The sequence below is a fragment of the Hylobates moloch genome, unplaced genomic scaffold (assembly GCF_009828535.3).
Source record: "Hylobates moloch isolate HMO894 unplaced genomic scaffold, HMol_V3 SCAFFOLD_11, whole genome shotgun sequence".
Taxonomy (NCBI): Eukaryota; Metazoa; Chordata; class Mammalia; order Primates; family Hylobatidae; genus Hylobates; species Hylobates moloch.
This window is the reverse complement of record NW_026652286.1, coordinates 75,801,318-75,825,316: the sequence shown is the minus strand read 5'-3', so window position 1 is coordinate 75,825,316 and position 23,999 is coordinate 75,801,318. Positions and strand designations below refer to the sequence as shown.

Below are 23,999 nucleotides of genomic sequence, written 5' to 3'. Positions count from 1 at the left end.
AGGATGATAAAAACTAAACTATTCTAAGATTTTTAAATGAATGAAATAATTATTAATACAGATAAGTAGTTTCAAAAATGTCTAACTTAAAAAAGATATGGTCAAAACATTATTTTATAAAATGTTAAGAATATTATCAAACATCATAAAATAACTCAAAGGAGAAAATATACATATACACACATAAATACATTATTACTCAATTGAATACATAATTTCAAATTTTAAAAGTTCCATATCTTACAGTTACAAATCATTGTACTTTGGCAGTTAAGAGTTAATGAAAAGTTAAAGTTTTGGCTAAATATAGGCTATAAATATGCATTACCTCTTTGGTAAATTCCAAACGTGATTTCATATTCAGATTTCCACCAAGTCCCCTTATGAGATTAATAATGAATTCGTCATGATCTCTGCAACCATGTAGATGTGACAAACCATTCATCACAGTCCCAACCAAACTTGTTTCTACCACATAGTCATTCTGTTGATTTAAATCCATGATACAGACAGATAAAAGGCAAGTATTAACCAGTAAACATAGAACCATACAGACTGATGTTCACATACCTTTTCAAGAAGCATTTTTAAACTCACTCCTCTATTCAAACTGTAGAAAGTTTGGATTTCATTCAATTTTTATATATACTTTGAAAATAAAAAGTAATCATGAAAGTACAATCATATATTTCTAGCTTTCAGTGCTACAATCCTGAAATAGATACACAGTTTATTTACTTCCTAAACCTGAAGAATATAAAAGAAAAGGTAAGTTAGTGAGCATTGTTCCAAAAAGAATACACGTTCGTTTCCTCTTGCTGATAAAAAGAAAACAAGAGGCAAGAGCCAGACTGATGGCACTAGAAACGAAACGTTAGAAAAAGCAGGCATAAATGACAAACCACATGGAGCTTTCTCTGAAAGAATTTTTAAATGAAACTTCTGGACTTAAGTGCTGTGTAGATGCTTTGATCTGTAGGCCCCCCTGGAGTCCCTGGTAAGTGCTAGAGAGTTAAAGAAAAAATGACTCTCAGTCTTTCTATAAATATTTACTGAGAACCAATCGTGTGTTAGGATCTGTATGTGGTGCCAGGTTTGTTTTTGCTTTGTTTTGTTAAAAGCTGGAATAAACAGAGTCCCTGTCTTCATGGAGCTCAAGCATAGCAGAGGAAATGGTTAACAAATTGTGGTAAGAGCTACAGCAGTACAGAATGTTGTGGGAAACAGTAACTCAGATTGAGGGCTCATGGCTTCTTTAAAAAAAAGGTGACATTTAAGCTAAGACTGAAGAATGGGATCTATCTGCTTATGCAGAGAATATAGCACATGCAAAGAAAAACTTAGCACAGTTAAGGAATTAAAAGAAGTTATGCCTAAGTAAGCAAGGAAACAGTGTTTTAAGTCAGAGAAATAGGCAAGGGCCAGAGTGCAGAATTTATCAGACATGGTAAGGAATACAATCCTTATTTTCCTTGTCTTTAACATGTTTTTTATAATAGAGTAAAATTACCCAGTTTACATTTTAAAAAGATCGCTGTGCTTCAAAAAATTAATATTTTTGTGAAAAAGAAGAAATGGGAGGAAGAGCAGGAAGAAAGGACAAGAAAGAAAGAAATCTAGATAGACTCATCCTAAGAGTTCCAGATTTTAAAGGTGAGATAAAGGAAACGTACATATTTTCTTCTATATTTTCTTATTTGCTGAATTCATACAAGAAAGCAAAGATTTATCCCATAGGCTGAGGAAGAGAAAAAAGAAGAAAGCAAACTTCTAGTTATAAATACAATTTCAGCATTTGACTAGAGAATTCACTGCGGTATACCTCAGAACCTGTGCATGGTGAACAAAATACAGGATAAAAAGAAAAGAACCCTTAACACATTAAATAAAACAAACAAACAGGGGTGTGACCTCAAAACATAAACCATTTTTTTTCCTAACTGAATCTTTGGTATTCACTCTATTGTTTAATAATCTTATCCTGTCGTCATTTCTACAGTCACAAACCCCTATCTATACATAAATATATTCCATCTAATATGATACTCCTATTCTAACATTCACACATCTATGAACAGATTACCTCAAAGTATCTGCATTGGAAAGCCTTGTTAGGCTCTGAATGTTTTGTACTAATGAAATAACATATCTACTGAAAAGGTGTCACAATGTAGGCATCAGGTATATAATTAAGCACAATACTATCATTCATTTGCTATCACTTAATATCATACTTGGTTCTGGGGACACAATGAAGAGTGTGATAAGCTTGGTCCTTGCCTTCAAGGTGCTTATAGTTTAATGTAAACAGACAATTATAACACAGTTGGTAGATGCTGTATGTTGCTACAGAAGCACAAAGGAAGAGACAGCTCAGTCAGACTAGGAGCTAATGGGAGTGTCCCCTTTCCTACGCCTCCAGGAAAACCTACCTCACTAGCATCACTTCCTCACAAATCCCTATTCCTCCATTTTTCATTCTTACGAAGTCAGAAAAGAAAAAGGTTGAGAAAACTAAAACAAATCTTCATTTCTCTATATCTTGTTCAATCCCAAAGTATTGACCTCTAAATCAAGTTCAGATTCACAATCAGATACTTTCAAAAAACTCACTGCTATTTATATCCTCTAGTTTGTATATGTTTTCATTTTTCATAAAAGCAATGGTATAAACATGTAGAATATCTGAACACCCTCCATGGTCTTCTTTGCATGCTAAACTTTTTTCACATCTCAAATCCAAAATCAAATGTGATCTCCTTTTAAACCTCTTCTAAATGACAGCAATATTCTCTTCATCCTGCTGAATTGTGGTTATCTGTTTGCATGTCATTTTTCTCCATTAGATAAACCCTTCTCAAGGAAAGGAATTATCTTGTTAATCTTCACCTTTCAAAGTCTCTCTTGTATTATGCTTCACATATATTAGATATTCAATGTTTTTGTTAAATATAAACAAATGTTTTCATTATTGCAAATAACTCACCATCCCTTTTCTAGTTTACTGTTAAATTCATATTGTTTTTAACCTTATATATATCGTATATATGTGATATATATAGGTATTTATTGGTATATATAGGTGTGTATGTATAGGTGTATATATAGGTATATAAATACCTACATATTATATATACATGTCATATATATAGGCATTTACTGGCATATCAGTAAAAAGTGGCAGCAAGATGGTTTTTGCTAGTAAAAATTAGAAAGACATTCTAGTAATCAAGATTGTTAGGTAAGCAGTGTAAAGTATTATGAATGAAAGAAGCAAAATGTTTTAAGACTAACAAAATAAGAAGTTATGCTAAGAGATATAACAGTTATGCTAAGAGATATAGAGGAGTAGCGGTGACAAAATCCACCTCTCACCTCACCCCCACATTCCAGCAGAGTTCTACCACAAGGCAGTTAAAATAAGCATCACTCTTAATCATACTTCTCACCTCGATTAATTATGAAATATTATGGTTAATTTACCTGCTTTAGAACCCACTGTAAAGCCTTTTCAAAATAATCTCCAATCCAATTTTCAAGATTATTTCTATATTCCGCAGGCTGATTCCTCAACCAAGATTTTATCAGAGAATTAAGATCTGTCTCTTCATCACTGAAACAGTTTAGACAAATAAAAAATTACTTAGGAAGAAATTATCAATTTACCTTAAAATAAATTTCTTCTCCAATAAACATTATTCTACACACATATTTTATCTGCTAGCATACAAAAGGTGGCTTTAGTTACTTTACTATGTGTACGTGTGAATAATACAGTTACATCTGTGTGTGTATACACACACATAATATATACAAACACACATGCATATAGGTATATATACATATATATGTCATTTTCTATAAAACAAATAAATTTCATCTATTTTATTATAAATATAAACTAAATGAGAATTGTATATCTACACAACCTACTCTACATAGGCTCTACATAGCCTAAAGTGGTCTAAACCATTCCTACTCAGAGTGGTCTGTTAGAAATGTAAAATCCCAGATCCCTCTCCAGACATACTAAAGCAAAAATCTTCATTTTAATAAGATCCCTCGATGATTCAAACACACATTAGAGTTTAAAATGCACTGATCTAAACTGTAATACAGGTCTTTCTAAATATTTTTTCTCTATCCTATAAAAATCCAACAACCTAAATTCCCACGCCACTATTAAAATTTAAAGATCTTCCTAAAGCAAACTATAATTCCTCTAGCGAAGCACATAATTATCTGGGTAAAATCCAACTATTTCACCAAAATCCAATTGGTGAAATAATAGAGATTCACATCTTATTCAAAATTATACCTTACATAATTATAAAAGATTATAGTAAAAATAATTCATATTATTTTAGAATTGAGAAGAGCTCATGATTTTTGTCATTTTTTCCTATCTTCCACCATTGCTTCATAGCAAATTAATAAATGACACTGAGGCCTTGAATCTCTGCTCTCACGTTTTCTATCCAGTCTAATACAAAAAAAAAAATTGAAACATCAAAGAAGTTAATAATTAAATAACATTAGATTAGCCCAAAGTAGGCCAACCAAAGATGCTAAGCTCCTTCAGAATAAAGAGTTTCTTACCAATGGTATTTTCTCAATGTCTATGAGACTACATGTCTTGGTTTATCCAACACAACCCTGCTTCATACCAGTTGTCCCAGCATCATTAATGATAACATTTATTTCAGTATTAAAAGGTCTATTACATAGCAAGTGCTCAACAAATATCTGCTAAAGGAATAAATGAAATCTAAAACTAAGATATAAGCTGAACACATAGCAACAAAAAAAGTTAATATGTATTTGTATTTTACATGAAATCATATACATTCATTATGCCTTTCACAAACAATACCTGATTCACCAACAATTTTCAACTCCTCTACAGCAATATGTGGTCTTATTTTCTGCTAAATATGAATAATATTCTACTTACTGCTTAGTTCATTTATATTCCATCTTGTATAAATTGTATAAATTTGCCTCCTCTATGTGAAAGTATTTTCCAAAAAGATAAGCTCTCTATAAACAGTTTTACTCCTTTCTAGCTCTCTCTCTCCTAAGGTGCATAATTTAATACCATATATATAATATTTAACAAGTACTTTAAAATTTAACTCAAAACTTACCTTTATTCTATTTTTCTCACAAGATTATAACACAATTAATAAATATGATAAATTGTCTGTGAATGCTGCTATGAAAGCTGTAAACCAAAAATTATATTATCTTTTAATAATACCTCAAAATATCAATTGAAGTTTCTGGCTAATTTAAAGTAAATGTTTCCTACAATACTGTCAAAAAAGTAAGCAACCAAATAATTTCAAAACATGATTTGAATCAACTTTATTACATTGTCATGTGTCATACAATACCTAAAATGACTTTAATTGGTCCTAAAAAAAAATAAAATGCTACAGGATGAAAAATAAAACTTGGAAAAGTAAAAGTTTCTTACTTTTGCCAAAATATTACTAATTTTCAAAAATAAAATTGGTACAAATGTCCATGCTCTGGTATGTGACTATTTTACATGATATCTAAAATTGGTTTATTATTCACTTTCAGTCTTTAGGCCTCTTCCAAATATACTGAAGAAGAAAAAAATATTAAGTAAAGTTCAATTTGTAAAATGAAAAGACTGGGTCATAGGACCTACTAAACCTGAATTAGCCCTAAAATTCTATGAATATAAAATTAAATAGATTAAATTAATTAAATTCTATAATTAAAATATTGCTTTTCAGCTTTAAATTATTAGCCTCTAGCTCATAATTAATATGTTCACTTCTCCGAAATCAATCACAATATTTCAACAAAATAATAAAGAGAACAGATTTTCTTGCTGTTTCATTTAAACAAAAATAATAATTATTTCATAATTGTGATACAACTAAAACTGCTAAAATAATTCAATTTTGTAATAAAACAGGAACTCTCTGAATTAATTAAAACCTAACAAGAAGTTAATCATAAATGGGAAAAATATGTATTCATTATTCACACTACACTTATTTTACTTAATATGAAACCAGGATAGTAAAAGAATATTCTAATATAATGTATATAAATAATCTATGGCTTACCTAAGAAAGATCATTCCCATTCTAGATATTGTGGCTGGTGATGCACAACTTAAATCATGAGTTTCAAATACAAAGTTAACATTTGGGCCAAACTGAATCCTTTCTCCACTAGGCATAGTGAGTAGTCGATTATCATCCAGAACAGAATTCAGAGATTCTATCCATTCAGGGTCAATATCACCGTCACAGATTATCCATGAGCTGACATCTATTTTCAAATCAAAACAGTGGGAATAAAATACAAATATACGCAGTGATAATGATTAAAAGTAAGGACTAAACCAATTCTTAATTTTCATATGAATTTGTACTACAAATATGCTGGAGAACCCATGGGCAATCCTGGCTCAGCTGGCCAAAGACTCAGACATATATCATGTAATAATACTTTATCTATAAACATACAAAATAGGCAATTTCACTAAAAAAAATGCAAGGCTTAGGTATTTTTATTCCCACAAGATATTCTTCAGACTTTTGTCTTCTACTATGTCATGAGAATGTACAAAGGCTTGCTCTGTTGTATATCTTTTAGAAAATATAGAAAATCCAATTTCCAGTGCCCTGCATGAGAAATAAAAAATTCACCACTGTCAAATTTTCTTGACATATAAAAAGGTGACCTCAAAGGGGGAAAAGTAGTGACCAATTGTATACATAGTCTTTCCAGGATAAAACCTTTTTTATCCATCTTTCCTAAAATGGGAGTGGTTAATACTGTACTTGGACCTTTGAAACAATTCAAAGAGGAAAATTTCACTGATAAAAGTTTTAGAAATACATGAAGGTAATAACTGGCTTTTACTTAATGTGGTATTATAGAGAAAAAGAAGAGACTACATTGAAAATCCCTTCCAATGCTTTCACTTACTGCCTTAGAAAAATAATTATTAATTAAAGTACAACCTGGCAAAAAGTACGGAGTCTCCTCTGATTCCAGCCAAAAATTCTCTTGAAAAACCAAGTCAGCAAATTTAGACCAGGAAATCTGCAGTTTTACCACTTAAATTTTCAAAAGTATTCAAAATACTTTATTCAAACTAATGAGTTAATACTGTTCATACACATCAATTTTAACCCCAAATAAAAATCTGTCATCTTGTTTATTTCTGAGGCATTATAATATCAACTCAGCAAAGATTTTATATCATTCAGTAAATTAATCTAGTTGTGAATTACAATTCACCCAACTTATTCTAAGTTTCTATTATATTAAAAATAGTTACAGAGTTTAACTGAAAATGATAGCATGTCTTGGCCCCCTCCAAAGTAAAATATCAAATGTACATCATTATAACTTAATTATGACTTTATGGTCATGTAGAAGCCTTGACAAAGACAGCATTATAGACAAATTATATCATTATCTAAGAATTACTAAGTAAAGCAAAGAAGTATACATAGAGACTAACCTTGAGGTTCCCGAACCACTTGACGAGCACTATTTGTCAAAACACCATCAGACCATTCTCTTGTGTCCATGTCAATATGGCCTAATAACTGATATCGAGGCATAGCTTTGGGGTTCATAGTATGTTGTTTCACTACTTTGCCAATTTTACAAAGCGCGGCCCTTAACATTCTCCAAAGGGTTGATTTTCCAGCACCACTTGGACCAACAATAACAACTCCCATCCTCTGGCATAACTGTTCATACAATTCTAAAGCCTTTTTGATCTAGTAGGAAAGAAATATGTTCATATATGATTTATAATATTCAATCATACTTAGTTCTGCTTTTATTCTATAACACTTGTTCTAACGTGTAAACTAGGCCTTTAATTTCTTCAGTGGAAGATATAGCCTAAAATGTAATAGAATACCTAAATAAATCTGAACATATTTACAATATAATCTTTAAATACTTCAATATTTCTTTAAAAGAAACAAAGGTGCTTTCCAAGTTTACAAGTTCAAAAAACTTGTATGAACAATATGTTCGTTACTTGCTCCACTCATTCACTCATTCAAATATATTCATCATTTTATTCACTTATTCATTCATTCATTCATTCATTCTTATCTTACTTCTCTCCAAAACTGAGGGCAAAGTGCTAATTTTGAACAATTATTTGCACTACATAAAGAGACTCACTTAAAAAAATCCTAAGAAATTATCAAAGTGAAACTAAATCATATATATAATCAATTATAAAAATATATGTATGATGAATCCATTAGACACTACATACTCTAACAGGCATTAGGAATCAAATGGTGAGCAAAAATATATATGGATGGCCAGGTGCGGTGGCTCAGGCCTGTAATCCCAGTGCTTTGGGAGACTGAGGTGGGCAGATCACCTGAGGTCCAGAGTTTGAGACCAGCCTAGCCAATATGGTGAAACGCCATCTCTACTAAAAATATAAAAATTAGCCAGGTGTGGTGGTGTGCACCTGTAATCCCAGCTATTCAGGAGGCTGAGGCAGGAGAATTGTTTGAACCCGGGAGGCAGAGGTTGCAGCGGGCCGAGATCACACCACTGCACTCCAGCCTGGGCGACAAAGCAAGACACTGTCTCAAAAAAAAAATAAAAAATATATATACATGGATCCTCCCTTTCATGGAGATTACTACATGGTGGAGGAGAATCAATATTAAACAAACACACAAATATGAAACAAGAATATGTGATAAGAGCACATAGCAAGAAGATCAAATCAGGACTTGAAGATCCCCAAAGACTTCCCTGAGCAAGTTGAAGATAAGAGATAAGAAAGATCTAAGTTGAAAGATAAAAGATAAGTTGAAAGATGAAGGACAAGGATAGTTAATAAGGAATCAACTAGGAAAAGGGATCAATCTATCATAAAATATTCTTGACAGTTACCTGATTGGGTATAATTTCATAATTGGCCTCTTCGAAGACCTGCTTTAATGCAGCACTTAGTTCATCATATTCCACTTCTTTCAATTCAATTCCAGGAAAGACATCTTTAATCAGTGCATCAAACCGGGTGCAATCAGTAAACGTAAACTTTGACATTGTATTAAGCCTCAGTGCTTGTACCACAATATGACTTTCATTAGCTAGAAAAAAGTTTCATTTTAAAGTTTCATTTTCATTACTTTAACGATAATGAAAAGTTTTTATTCTATAGCTTTGATATGCATTATCAATCATTAAATGCACTAGAATTTAGTAACATTTAAAGACATTACATCACATGAATTGGCAAGCTTGCTTTAATATATTTTGGCTGCTAAAAACTAAATGTCACTAAGTACAGTTATAAACTCTTTTTCATAGAATTCAAATCACAGGGTAGCAAGACTTTAATTAATAATAAAAATCATTATCACTTATATTTGCATAGTACTTCACCTTTTATATTATATGATGTAATCCTTTTAACCACCCTATAAAGTAGGTTAAAAAGTATTACTGTTATTATTCCAACTTTACTCGTGAGAATGTTAAGTCTCTGAAGGTTTAAATGACTTTCTGAGAAGGCACAGCAGTATTATAGCTGGGATTCAATTCCAGATAAACTAATTCTAAATTCGGGTACCTCTCCAAGTATACCAATATCTTCTCACAGTTTATGTCCTAGGATAAACAACTACCAAACTGAGCAACAATCTTTGATCAGCCTTGTTCAAACTTGGCTCACAAACCCATTCTTAAGCCAAATGCAAATACTGATACCACTGCCAGACTCTTATTTTCACAGATAGTAGCTGCTGATTGGTAAGATACACAAAATCAAAGAAACCATTTGCCTGGCATTTCCTCTATAATTGCTTAATATTTCCATGCTTAAGTATACATAAAAAGTCTGGACTTCTCTAAAGCTTATTTCAAGCACTGAACTCATAAGCCACCTTTATTTATTACAGGTATGGTTTAAATATTTCTTAAAAATCACCAAATATAGACAACTAAAAAACAGTAATGTAAGCACTCACAAAATAACTATATCTACCCAGACATAGGCCAACCTAATAATACAGCTAATGTAGATGCCATTTTTAAGAGGCATATTTTGATCATTTAAAGTCCAAAGAGGTAATTTCATGTGGTCCTTTTTTCTATGTTGTCTCCATTTTCATAGTGTTTTAACTTAGTTTTCAATAGCAACCTGAAGAAACTGATTATTCAGCCTTTCATGAAAGTATACCTCCACAGGTGGGGGAAATCATTATTTTTATGTGAATAAAAAACCATTTATTTTATATGAGGAAAGTATAACAAATATATGTGTCTATATTGAGCTAAATAAATGAGTTAATGAATACATAAATGAGGCAGAAAAGACAAATCTTCTTTACAGAAGAATTTCAAATAATATATGAAGATACTACCCCCCCACCCCACCCCACCCCCCAACCCCCGCAAGGAATGGAACTTAATCCTTTCCTTGCCACTCTGAGAGTAAGCTAGATTTATTAACATGATTCCAAAGAATAAAGCCAGGAGGGTAGAAAATAACAACTTCACATTGGAGAAACCTGGCAACACCACCATAGCCAGGTGATGAGGGTTAACATAATTAGTGATGTCATATGGTTGTTATATACCCACTGATATGACATGGTAAGAAAGACACTCCACCTCTGCGGTATTCTTTCCAAACATTTATAACCTAGTCTAATCATAATATACTAGCTTTAGAAGGAGAAAATCCTGCATGTTTCTAAGGTTTCTGTTCTTGTTTTAAGACAAGACAAATTATCAGGCTCTACTCTACACCTACTGAATCGGGACCTTTGGGGGTGGGGTCTAATAATCTGTTTTAACAAGCCACTAGGTGATTCCAATGGACATTGAAGTTAAAGAACAAGTGGACTTTACATATTACAACTATTTAATATTTAACACGCATTAAAAGTTATTATAAGACATCAGGTAAAAACTGGAGAAAACCTGAATAAAGTAGGAAATCTAGTTTAAAAACAATGTATCAAAGTTGATTCATTAGCTGTGACAAATATCCCACACTAATGAAAGATGTTAACAACAGTAGAAATTGGGGCAGGGTATACAGTAATCCTTAATACTGTATCTACAACTTTTCTGTAAATCTCAAACTATTCTAAATTAACGTTTATGTTTTTAAAAATAAGTTAATGTATTTGGAATAAACAATCATACCACTCCGTGTAGTGCCACTTTTCTTTAGCTGTCTAAGGAGATTTCCACTTCCTCTCAGAACTGTCTTCAAAGCTCTCAAACCCCAATCATAATGTTGCTGAGGTGTCAAAAGTTCCCTGAAGTAAAGACGTAGAAATCAACGCATCAAATAGCTAGAAGAAATTACTTTCATCATCACATCCAAAGAAATACAGAATATAACCACTGACACATAGAAAAGAATGTTGATATCCCATTAATTTATATAAGGGAAGCAACCACACAAAATAATCATTCAAGTAAGCTGTTAAAGATGGACGGTTCTCAAGGGTAGGATAAAGCTTTCATGAACAAGCTAATTATCTTAATGAAGATACCAAACGACAATTACCTGTTACCCTTATGCCTAAAGCCTTTGATCAATCCATCTTGCTCTCAATCTCTGACACTGTCTAGTTCACCATTATCTCTTAAGTGATATGGAAGAGAATTGTACATTGTCCCAAAGAAACTAAATGTCAGTTTCTATTATTAGAAATAAGACATAAGAAAAATTGTGAAGGATTCTTTCCAAAGAACAGTAGCTTGTGAGCGGTCAGCTGATAAATTAGTTCAATAAGAATCATTTAGCTGAAGCACTCTAATATAAACATTTTGAAGAAAAAAAACTGATCAAATTAATAATATTTAAGAAAAGCAAGTAGTTTTGAACCAATATTTTTATGTGCACACTAAAGCCTTTCATATCTACTCTACAAGTACAATAAAATCATCAGAATAAAAAATCATGTAATAGTTGAATTGAGAAAATATGAAAATGATCACTAATAACCATACTCAATCATTAGAAATGTAAAATATAAGAATATTTAGAACAGGAAAACTCACCTAGATAGATTGTAAATAGCTACCAATTTTCTGCCCAATACTTTAGCATCTTTAAAGCCTTCCGAATAGAGAATAACTTCTGCAATAAGCTCATTGTCTGGACAAGACATAGCTACGGGCCTGAAAAGCTGTTTAAGATTATCAGGCAGTTTTTGTCTTCCTCCATAACCTTTTCCAGCAGGATTCATAGTGATAAAAATTCCAGAATTAGAATTTACTTCTACCTGAAATATTAATTAAAAATATTAATTTAAATATTAAATATTAAGTTAAATAAAATATTTAACATATAGGTATCATTTATATTTGAAACTATAAACATAAAATATGCTGCCAACAGAAACTTTATTGTGACATATTACTACACATAAATCTTATACCTTAGCTAAAGGTAACCTCCAATGTACTAACCATCTCCTTACTCAATATATGATAAATTCCTTAAGACCTACACTGCTTTGCAGAGTTTATTTATAATCAGTTTTTTGAGGCTGAATATTTAAGAGATACTAATTTCAGTATCTATTTATACATTAAATATATGTTTACTAAAAGCCTTCTTAGTACTAAACACTTTGTTAAGTACACAGAGACAACTGAACTAAATAATAGTTTAAGCCACTCTGGAGCTCAGAGTCTATCTGGTATTACAGAGAGGCAATCATAATGTAATAACTATTATGACAGGGAAGAACTGAATGTGATAACAGCACTTAGTAGGAAGATTTTCAGCAAAACCCTAAGAATAGAAGCTAAATTAGAATGTGTAAACAATGAATGCGCAATTAGTAAGTAGAAGCATCTAGAGTAGAAAAACCAAGAAATCTAGCTACAAAGGAAAGAAAAGAGAAAGAAGAAATATGAATCAGGGAAGGTTTGTTTATGTTTTAGTTATTATTAAGATGAAAAAGATGTGATTATGTTTAAAACCTAATGAGGAATTGGTAGAGGAGGGAAGACTGAAGCTATAGCACAAGGGATAATAAGGTCCCAGGGAAGAGGATTCCAAAGCACAAGTGAAAATATTAGTATTGGTTGGGAGAAAAGACAACTCTTTCTTTGTAAGAGAGAAAAAAAAAGGGGGGATGTAGAAGAAACTAAATCTTGATGGCAGGTAATTCTCACTTAATAGTTTCTTCTCTTTTTCTTTGTGAAGAGTTTAAACATCACATAAACAACATGTTAACAATTTAGAACTGGTCTTACATTCTTGGGCTACCTAGAAAAATATGTACTGGGCTACCTAGAAAAAATTATATAACATGATAATTTCTTAGTTCTTACAACTTTCTGTATTCAGCAATCCACATTATATAAAAAAGTTTACATTTTCTGTACAAATGAATTTACATTCTAGTGACATTAATGTATATCTCCTATTTAGAGAAGTGAGGAACAAAATAGCTAAGCATTTGTTGTTTTAACATTCGTATAGGATAATGATCAAAAACATGTGCTTCATTCTGCTCCTATGCTTGAATGTTAAACAAAAAAAAAATGTGCTTCAGAATTAGACAGCCCTGGGTTCAATTCCTAGCTCCAGTTCTTACTCTTACTTACCAAGTCCTAGTTTCTTCAGCCACAAAGCAGGAAAAAAAATACTACTACCTACTTCAAAGAGTTGTCGTAATTATTAAATGAGACAATACATTAAGGCACTGTGAACAATGTCAGCACAGATAATAGAATAATATATAATACAACAATATAAATATTATTATAACTGAATTATCCAAAATGAAAAGTTTAAAAATGAATAATGGGCTGGGTGTGGGGCTCACACCTGTAATCCCAGCATTTTGGGAGGCCGAGGTGGCGGGGGGGTGGATCACTTGAGGTCAGGAGTTCAATACCAGCCTAGCCAACATGATCAAACCCTATCTCTACTAAAAATACAAAAATTAGTTGGGCGTGGTGGCGGGCACCTGTAATCCCAGCCATTCAGGAGGCTGAGGCAGGAGAATCGCTTGAACCTGGGTGGCGGAGGTGGCAGTGAGCCAAGATCACACCACTGCACTCCAGCCTGGGCAACAAGAGCAAAACTCTGTCTCAGAAAAAAAAAAAAAAGAATAATGAAAGTAGGACCAAAAAAGGGTAAGAAACCTCAGAAACATTTTATAGCTAAAAAATCTTACAACACAGGTTACAGATTAGAAACACGGGTGTCAGGAAAAATAAAAAGAGAATATTGCTTAAGTATGAGTAATATCAAGTCTTACAAAATATTTTAATTCTTTAAATTCCCAACATATTCTATACCTCCTTGCCAAGCAGTTCACATACAGTTCTATGATTCTTCAAAGCATCTTGAATTGTCTGGATTTGCATAGAAACTGCTGACAGTACAGATTCTTCCAGCCTATTAAATTCATCAAAACAACCCCAGGCCCCACACTTCACCAAACCAACAAATATTCGTCCCATTGACTTCACATCGATGCCCTTAAAAACAACAATAAAAATGATATTCATTAAAAAATAATCAATCTCCATAACTACTTAACATTTAATGCCACTTATTGGTAAAGTGATAATTTATCCCATCTATGCCTATTTTGCTCATTTTAAAATAGGGATTAAGTAGCTGCTCTTTCAAAACCCAGGTTGATTTCAAGGGATAAACAAAATAATGCATGTGAAAGTGTTCTAAAAAGTTTGCAGAACAAATACAAGATTTTGTTAGTTACTCTTTAAGTCAAAATACAAATTATATACAAAATGTTTTTAAAACTGTCATCTGAAATGAATAGAAAATTTTTCCTTTTGTATTATTCTCTTTACTAAAAACATTTTTCTACGATGTAATATAAATCTTCATTCTGTATTTAAAATTATTTCTTTGCCATAGTTCTTAGAAAAGTTTTGGACTACACTATGTACAACCTCTGTCCACTTTACATTTCAATTTAAACAAATTCTGTCTTCAAGTAATTTAAATGTAGTGATTTTTAAGTACAGTATTTCATATACTAACAGAAACTAAATATGATTAACCCATTGTTACATATTTTGATAATTATTTATTCTACCTCATCACAATTAAAGACTAAAACTTGTCTTCCAAGAAGGCCACCTAAAGCCTTTACTGACTCCGTTTTCCCAGTTCCAGCTGGTCCATAAGGATTTCCTCCAAGTCCCATCTTCATGGCTTGAGTGAGAGTTAAGTAGCACTTGTCTGTCAATGGAGTATAAACCAGTTTGGAAGCATTACCCTATACAAGAACAACACAAATTCACAGTATTCATGTTCTATTCAACATTTACAAGTATTTTTACAGCATGAGATTCTAGTTAAATAGATAAAAATGCAACAAACAGGTTGAAGTTTTTAACGCAGTAAAATATCCAAAATTTTTTCTAGTGAAAGAAGCTTTCTAAACACAAACTGAAATCAAACTTATTTTTCAAGAAAGTATTTCATACTATATTCAACACACTGTTAGGTTTCAAAATTGTTTCTCAAGTTCTTGTTAATGGCACAAAGATATACTTCTAAGGAAAACAAATCCAAAGTTATTATACAGTAATCATCCCATTTCATATTTTAAAATTTATATAAACTATTTCCTTGACTCTTATGATATCCACAAATCAGAACAATTTTGGAGATCACAAAGTGTAATGAATTTGAAAAATTCCTTATGAAATTAATCATTTAATTTATCAAATAATTATCAAAGTTTCTACTAAACTGTAGGGAAAACAGACTCCCATTCCAGCTACAATTTACAGTGTGTTTTTCCTCAATCTAGGTAGATAGATTTGGGTCTCAAATACATTTCCCTTTTGAAAAAGTCAATTGGCAGCTCTCCTAACATAGGTTTATTAACAATATTTTCAAATATATTTTGATGATCCATTCATTATGATAGAAAAAGGCAGACGCAACAGTTGGAATTTTTGAGAACATGTTTACATTAACTAGGCTATTTGTCTGAAAATTTTTTCATCTTACAAACTAAAAAATATTTAGCAAACATTTTAGCATATTTACAATTACGCTAATTTTTGCCTTGTTTAAGGAGACACAAACCAAATTGCTTTGACTGAGGTTGTCTATATTCAGTTCTCCTTGGATGAAGATATATTTCAAATTGTATATAAATGCAACTCCAAGAAAAGGTACATTTTTGAGAATTCAGTACAATACTAGCAATATTTTAACTTTTTTGTATATAGAATGAAGTTTCACTTTTTTCTTATGTGACACCTTTCTAATTCTGATTAAACAAGACAATAATACTAAAATTATTACGGAAAAATTACTACTTAAATAAAAAAGTATTTCTACCAATAACAAATTTTCTTTAAAGTAAATTATTTCTAATCGGAAATATAAAACACTGCCACAACTCATACCTGATATTCATAAGTATACTGAAATTCAGAATCCACCATCTGAACACAACACGTATGATCACTTTTCATATAGAATCTAAGTTGTTTCTTCCAAGCCCAGTCCTCAGTTGTATGAACCTGAATTTGGTTTAACTGCTTTACCACATCAATATTATGGATAGTGTCAAGAACTAGGGCTTTAAGTTTAAGCTCCAGGATGCCCGATTCTAGGCACAAACAAAAATATTGACAGAGAAAACGTTAGCCTGTGACTTACATAATTTATGATAATGTGTACAAGCGATTTCTCAATGAATTTAAATGGTAATTTCATGACACATATGAATGGTATAGTAATACAAATCACATAAGCTAAAAAAGTCAAATCTACCAGTAAGTAAGAAACAAGATTTTTGAGTATAAAAATTAAGATATCAAAATTCCAAAAGAAAACAGTTTCAGTTCTTCATTCAAGGGAGTAAGCACACTCTACCCTGCTTCTCCCTCTAAATGCAGGCATAAAAATCTGTTGGAGAACATACACTAAACTGCTATTTAGAACTCTGAAAACAGAGTAACAGGCAGATTGAGGAAGAACAGAATTAGAAGTGACACCAAACCAGTGGTGGATTTACCATTGTATTTTTTTCCCCCTTCTGGCAACCCTAGGACCATACTCAATGCAGCCAGAAACCCAAATTGGTGCAGAGAGAGCTCTAGAAGACCACCTCTAGCTCAGGCTTTAGAAGGAAAGGGGTCTTCTGCTAGCTATCCCACTGGCGGCTGGGACCCAGAAGTCCCTAAAACTCCAGAGGAGCTGTGATCCCAAGAGAGTAGGTAAACCCAAATTGCACAAAAGTGTGCAAGAAAATAAAGTACATGAACCCCAGCTTTCTGGCCAGAGAAACAAAACAGAAGGCTAAGGGAACCATAAAACACTGGGAAGATCACGGAGAAGGAGATTGAAAAAATAACCATATAAACTTCTTTAGAAACTCCTGGACTCATTCCCAAGGTGTGGTGCATGAATAGATCTCATTCTAATCAGAAACCAAAGACTGGAATTGGCTACTAGGGAACACACGTGGGACAGACTGAAATAGCACTACAAAGATTTGAAAACAGACGGACACCAGAACCATAACCCACAGAAAGCTGGCTAGAACTTGTAGTCTGAACCCAACAGGATCAGTTGCTAAAACAAAAATACCAATATTCTCCAGAGGATTTAAACAAAACCCAAACCCTCATAACATAATATTCAAAATGTCCATGATACCATCCAAAATTATTCAACATGCAAAGAACCAAGAAAATCTCAATGCACATAAGAAAGGACAATAATAGGTACCAGTACCTCGATGACACAGGTTGAGGTTATCTACAAAAGACTTCAAAGTACTATTATTGCTGGGCAAAGAGGCTCCTTCCTGTAATCCCAGCACTTTCAGAGGCCGAGGCAGGAGGATTGCTTGAGCCCAGGAGTTTGAAACCAGCCCAGGCAACATGGCAAAACCATGTCTCTACAAAAAATAAAGAAGTCAGCCAGGCATGGTGGCACGTGTCTGTAATCCCAGCTACCCAGGAGGCTGAGGTGGGAAAATTGCTTGAGCACAGGAGGTCAAGGCTGCAGTGAGCTGCAATCTCACCACTGCACTCCAGCCTGGACAACAGAACAAGAACCTGTCCCCCAACCAAAAAAAAAAACCTTTAAAGCCCTATTATAAAAGTGCTCTAAGAAGTAAAAGGTGAAGGCTTTTGAAGCAAGTGGAAAGACGGAATATCTCAGCAAAGAAATAAAAATATATAAATAAATAGAAATTTTAAAGCTGAAAAATACCAAATTCTTAATTTTTTGAAAATCACTAATGGACTCAATATTGAAATGGAAATAATAAAGGAAAGAGGCAGTGAACTTGAAGACAGAGCAGTAGACATTGTGCAGGCTAATAAAGAAGAAAAATTAAAAAAAAAAAAAAGGCAGCACCTCAGAGATCCAAGCCCATGCCAAAAGGTCTAACATTCCTGTCATGAGAAACTCAGGATAGGAGAAAGAGTATAATACAGGAAGAACATTTGAAGAAATAGAAGCTAAAAACTTTCCAGATTTTGGTGAAAAACAAATGTACAGATTGAAGCTGAGACAACCCCAAATAGAATAAATACAAAGATGTGTCTATATCATAATCAAACTACTGAAAACTAAAGAATATGAGAAAGTCTGGAATGTTGCCAGAAAAAAAAAGTTATGTATTAAATTACTTATAGAAGAATAACAACTCAAATGACTGTGGATTCCTCATCAGAAAACATACAGGTCAGATGGAAGTAGAACACTTTAAATGCTGAAAGAAAAGAATGGTTAACTCAGGATAACCAGTGAAAATTCTTCAGAAACAAAGATAAAATAAGACATTCTATGTGAATTCACAGGCAGCACACCTTCTCCAAAAGAAACACTAAAAGAAGTTCTTTAGACAGAAGGAAAATGACACCAGAAGAAAACCTGGAACATCAGGAATAAAGGAAGGGCAACAGAAATGGTAAACATCTAGGTATATATATAAAAGATTGCTGTCCTCCTCTTAAGTTTTTTCAAATATCTTTGATGGTTAAAAGCAAAATTTATAACATAATTTCATGGAGTTTTCAGTGTATGTAGATGTAAAATAGTAAGACAACTACAACATTAAAAGGAGAGGATAAAGAAGCCTATAGGGTAGTAAGGTTTCTATTCTATTTAAATTAGTAAATTACTGATTCAAAGTACATTATAAAAATTTAAGTATATATGTTGTAATTCCTCCAGTAATCACCAACACAGATATATCGTCAAAACCACAATAGGTATATTAGGATAGAATACCAAAAAATAACCCAAAACCAGGCAGAAAAGGGAATGTTTTTTCCATACCAGTATTCCCTGGATCCTCAGAACTTGTATCAATGTTAGTATACTGTTCTAACTTATGCACCAGTTGTGTTTCAATCTGATGAAGACTATGATCTTTAATGGCATTTTCTACATCTTCAGTGAATTTAATCTGCTCCGCCAAGCATAAAATCTATTGAATAAAGAAAAAAATATTTTTAAAAGGTGAATTTACTTAGAAATGTTTTATAAATTTAAAGAAAGACACCTTTTTTCAAATTGCCAATTGTATATTGGATATCTCCATCTTAATGTCATACTGGAACCTTAAATATTAATAGACTAATACAGTAGTAGAAAAAGCATTGTGTGATGCAGCCAAGCCTACTTCACAGAACTCATTTCATATTATAGTCTACCACAAGCCTATTTTTTTCTGGTCCTATAACCCACTATGTTTATTGTAAACTCAAAGCCTTTGTATTTTCTTCCCCTCTCTTCAGAAATGGCTTCTTTTCAACCAGTAAACTACAAAGATATCAAAGTATGATGCATTCTAATTAGTAAATGGGCAATCTTTAGCATTTCAAAATAATTTCTTAGTATACTACTGAAGTGTACAATAGCAAAATTCCAATGTTTTCCTAAACTAAGATCTGACTCAGCCAGGCGCGTTGGCTCACGCCTCTAATCCCAGCACTTTGGAAGGCCGAGGGGGGTGGATCACTTAAGGCCAGGAGTTCAAGACCAGCCTAGTTAACATGGAGAAACCTCGTCTCTACTAAAAAATACAAAAATTACCTAGGTATGGTGGCGCATGCCTGTAATCCCAGCTACTCAGGAGGCTGAAACACGAGAATCGCTTGAGCCTGAGAGGGGGACGTTGCAGTGAGCTGAGATGGCACCACTGCACTCCATATCAGAGCAGGCTAAGCTGCTGTCTTACTCCAACTTAAAACACTCTGTAAATATTATATTATGGTTCTTTTATGGAAGAGAAAGCCAATTAGTAACTCATTTCTAAGCAAAGTAATCGCCCAAAGAAACTTTGTGGTATGAAACTCATCAGCTTCTTTAATCAGCTATATGATGAGGCATTTATGGAGAACCAAATCTGCTTTTGAGAAAAAGACTTTGCTCTTTGATTTTTATATGAAAATGTTCCTTTGCCACCTCCAAGCCTAATGCTAGGCAATACTACTGAATTTCTATATTATAAATGCCTCTCAATAAACTTAATTTTTTACAGTCTGCTACATAATTTCTGTGAATGGCTAACAAAACTTATAGTTAAGTTACAGTCTTGGGTTATAAAATCGCATTACTGTTAAGACAGCTGGATAGGAACTAATATTATTAATTACCTAAAATGTAATGACAACTAAGGGTGCTCTGTAAACATTATGAAATAACCTTCAAAATGACTTGATAATGTAGGTACTTGAAGGTCATGTAAGTAATGTAAGTGTCAAAATGTTCTACTCAGGATAACTGGCAAAGATGAGTATTTAAACCAAAGTCAAATTCTTTCCACTTTACCACACTGCCTCCTTCCCAGACCAGAAAGTGCCCTCTCTACCATTATTTCAGGTCCATATAAAAAAAGTAACTGAATCATCAGTATATGATAACCAATTATGCTACTCAATTCCCTTATGTAAATACTCTTGAGATCAATATTTCTCAGCATTAACTGCTAATAAACTAGAATTCTTTATTTTAGTAGATAATGAACTATTTACATTTTTAGTAGTTAGCACTTTTACTTGACTGCTCAAGGGCTTGGAGGTAAGTTGCAGGCTGAAATCCAACAACTTTCTTTAGCCTATTATCTCTCACTATATCTCCTGATACAATTGTCATTTCCCTAACCCAAATATTATACAATATTGCTTTTGTAGACTTTTTTATACTGTGTCTTTTATTCTAAGTTGATTTATAAATCCTATCTAGAAGTTGACAGAGAACTAGGAAACATTTTCAGTGGTAATAAAGCAGTCTACTCTGGTTCTACAATGGCTTTGATTATTCAGTGATGATTACTTGTATTTTTCTCTAAGAACTTGAGCTTTTTTGAAACATTTCAGTTTGCCTTAAAATAATAAAAGATACAAATGGCATGTATGAGAAAATAGTTCAGAATGTAAACTGTTCCAAGCTTCCATACGTCAAGAAAATCAACATAAAAACCTGTTCCAATAGCCACTACATTTTTTTTATTTGAAAAGCAAATAACTTTGAGAGCTGCTAGGTAGATTTTTCTATGAGAAATCATGAAACATCCCAATGTCTACCATCCACAGTCCCTAAGAACTAAAGTTCCTGATGACCTACACCTGTAACATTAGTCTGGCCCAACTATTAAACAACACAGGATGTTTAACACAAGTCTTAGTGCTACATTTTGATATAGACTGGTACAAATTTTGTAAGCTAAATATCTAGTACCCAGTGTTCAGCGATGAACTCCTATTAACCCTGAGCTGCAGCCATCTCTGTAATTCTCCAGATGACCTCATTCTCATTGTCAATATTACAGTCTAGTGTTATGACTATTTCAGATTTACACTAATACCTGCTAAGTTCCTGCCAGCTCCAGTGCTTAGATGATCCCATGGGAGGGGTGGATGGGTAGGGGACAACAGTGTTATAGATCCTGTGCCTCTCCATCAGTGAGGAACTAATCATCTGGAACCAGGAAGCTATTAGATGCCTGATTCCCTCCTCCCCATCCTACTCACCACTGGCCTAGGTTGCTTGGATCTCAATTCATCCCCCACATTTTACAGCTGAAGGAACTGAGACTCAGAAGTTAAGCAATTTGTCCGTTAACTGTTAGATAAAGGGAGAAAACAGATGCGATTTATCTGAGCCTCCTGGCTTCTAGGTCAGGGATCTTTCCACGTACCATGCCTATGTAGCTTCTACACGTAAGCCGGCCCCCTTACCTGTGAAGGGAACAGAGATGGGTCAACTGCACCTTGAGAACTTCGCCCAGTAGTAACACATTCCTTCAACAACTGTTCCAAAGTTTTCTTCATTTCCAAGGCCAAATCATTCAACCATGTCTGAAAAAGAAATTGGAAAATAATATACACAAGACATAAAATAAATTGGAAAATAATATATACAAGACACAAAATAAATATACAATCTACTGACTAACTCTATACTTTTATTTCTGGAGGGGGTATTATACTTTCCTATTGATCATTACACTCCTAAAATGTGTTATAGGAATATAATTCTTTATTTTCTTAATAAATAGTTTAAATACTTTGAAGAAAACAATTTTTTTCACCTCTTAGGATAATTATGAGTGTGAAAACTCAGAAATTTGTGGCTAACACTACCATGACTATATCTATACAAGCCAATATAATATGAGCATTTAAAAATTGACCCATTCATTTCATCATTATGACAAATCAAACCAGATAGTTTGGCCAATAAATCAGGGTCAAAATGGCTGGTTAATTTCCCTGGCTCATGCTATCCTGGTGATCTTATATTCATAAAGTTGTAACTACAGGAAGGGATTGCTTCATCAGGATGAAGTGTATTATTTGGGGGCTTAGACTGCTTCATCCAACAAAACCAATTTTGTTTCAAAGTGAAAACAATGTATTTTTCCACTCACTTGATTATATATAAAATAATAAACAGTTAAAATAACGATGATTGATAGAAACAACAATGAATATTTATGAATCACTTCTTAACCTTAAAAATATGTCATTTGTATTAAAAAGGCAAAAGCTGCAATCTTAGCCTCTCATCATTGAATACTTAAATTACTCTGAGTTCCGGCTTTTTTTCCAATCTGTAGAGAATTTTTAAGTATTGAAAATAGCATCAAAATTCACTGAAGCTACAGAGTGAGAATCCGCTTCTCAGTGCATGGCAACAGAGACACCTACTCTGCTAACAATCATAAAGCTTCCAGAGTTTCAACTTTTCCTTTTGCCGATATACCTGCTCTAGCCCAGTTGCTAAAATTTAAGCTCTGTCTCTCTGTGTATATCCAACAAAACTATAAGAGAGGAAAAAAAACAAAACTCTTAACCAAATATGATTAACACATTTCCCAGATTTTCAATCAACTGATTTATGTACTCAATATCCAATAAAATGTTATAACCTAACCAGGAATAAACATTTTGCTAGGCTGTATGGACATGCACATGGTAAGGCATGGGCCCTGGCTTCCAGTTGGAAGATAATTTAAAACTGAAAAATTACAATTCCATGCGATGCAATCTATTGCTAGTTAGTTTTAGCTATATGCCTATAATAGGACTTTGATCAGTTTACTTCCAGTCCTGCAGAACCAGTTAATCAATAGTTGTTTGCTTACTTGTTCACCCAAATCATCTTATACAAATTCATATTTTAAAGAGTAAAGGCAACTAAAATTTATTGAGTACCATGTTCCAAGCACTAAATAGTGTACTTAAAGCCAATTATCTCATTTAATTTTTAATTGAAAGTCTTTGCAACAGTTATAGGTTGAACATCCCTAATCCAAAAATCCAAAATCCAAAATCCTCCAAAATCTAAAACTTTTTGAGATTGACATGATGCTCAAAGGAAACGCTTATTGGAGCATTTTGGATTTTCACATTAGGGATGCTGAACTGACATAATGCAAATAGTCCAAAATCTAACAAAATCTGAAATGTGAAACACTTCTGGTCCCAAATACTTTGGGTAAGAGACA

General features: G+C 32.9%; 1 protein-coding gene across 4 annotated transcripts in view; it reads right to left on the bottom strand.

Annotated features, from left to right (window-relative positions):
* The window catches only part of DYNC2H1 (dynein cytoplasmic 2 heavy chain 1), a 388,044-nt gene that overhangs the window by 305,389 nt on the left and 58,656 nt on the right, over positions 1 to 23,999 (bottom strand). For all 4 annotated transcript variants that reach the window (XM_032167257.2, XM_032167258.2, XM_058446233.1 and 1 more), the window contains exons 30-41: positions 22,228 to 22,347; positions 19,322 to 19,472; positions 16,429 to 16,634; positions 15,099 to 15,281; positions 14,329 to 14,511; positions 12,070 to 12,293; positions 11,203 to 11,318; positions 8,938 to 9,137; positions 7,520 to 7,784; positions 6,108 to 6,315; positions 3,484 to 3,613; positions 329 to 484 (exon numbers count right to left, since the gene is read on the bottom strand). In XM_032167257.2, coding sequence (XP_032023148.1) covers positions 329 to 484; positions 3,484 to 3,613; positions 6,108 to 6,315; positions 7,520 to 7,784; positions 8,938 to 9,137; positions 11,203 to 11,318; positions 12,070 to 12,293; positions 14,329 to 14,511; positions 15,099 to 15,281; positions 16,429 to 16,634; positions 19,322 to 19,472; positions 22,228 to 22,347 — 2,142 coding nt within the window. The remainder of the gene's footprint in view (positions 1 to 328; positions 485 to 3,483; positions 3,614 to 6,107; positions 6,316 to 7,519; positions 7,785 to 8,937; positions 9,138 to 11,202; positions 11,319 to 12,069; positions 12,294 to 14,328; positions 14,512 to 15,098; positions 15,282 to 16,428; positions 16,635 to 19,321; positions 19,473 to 22,227; positions 22,348 to 23,999) is intronic.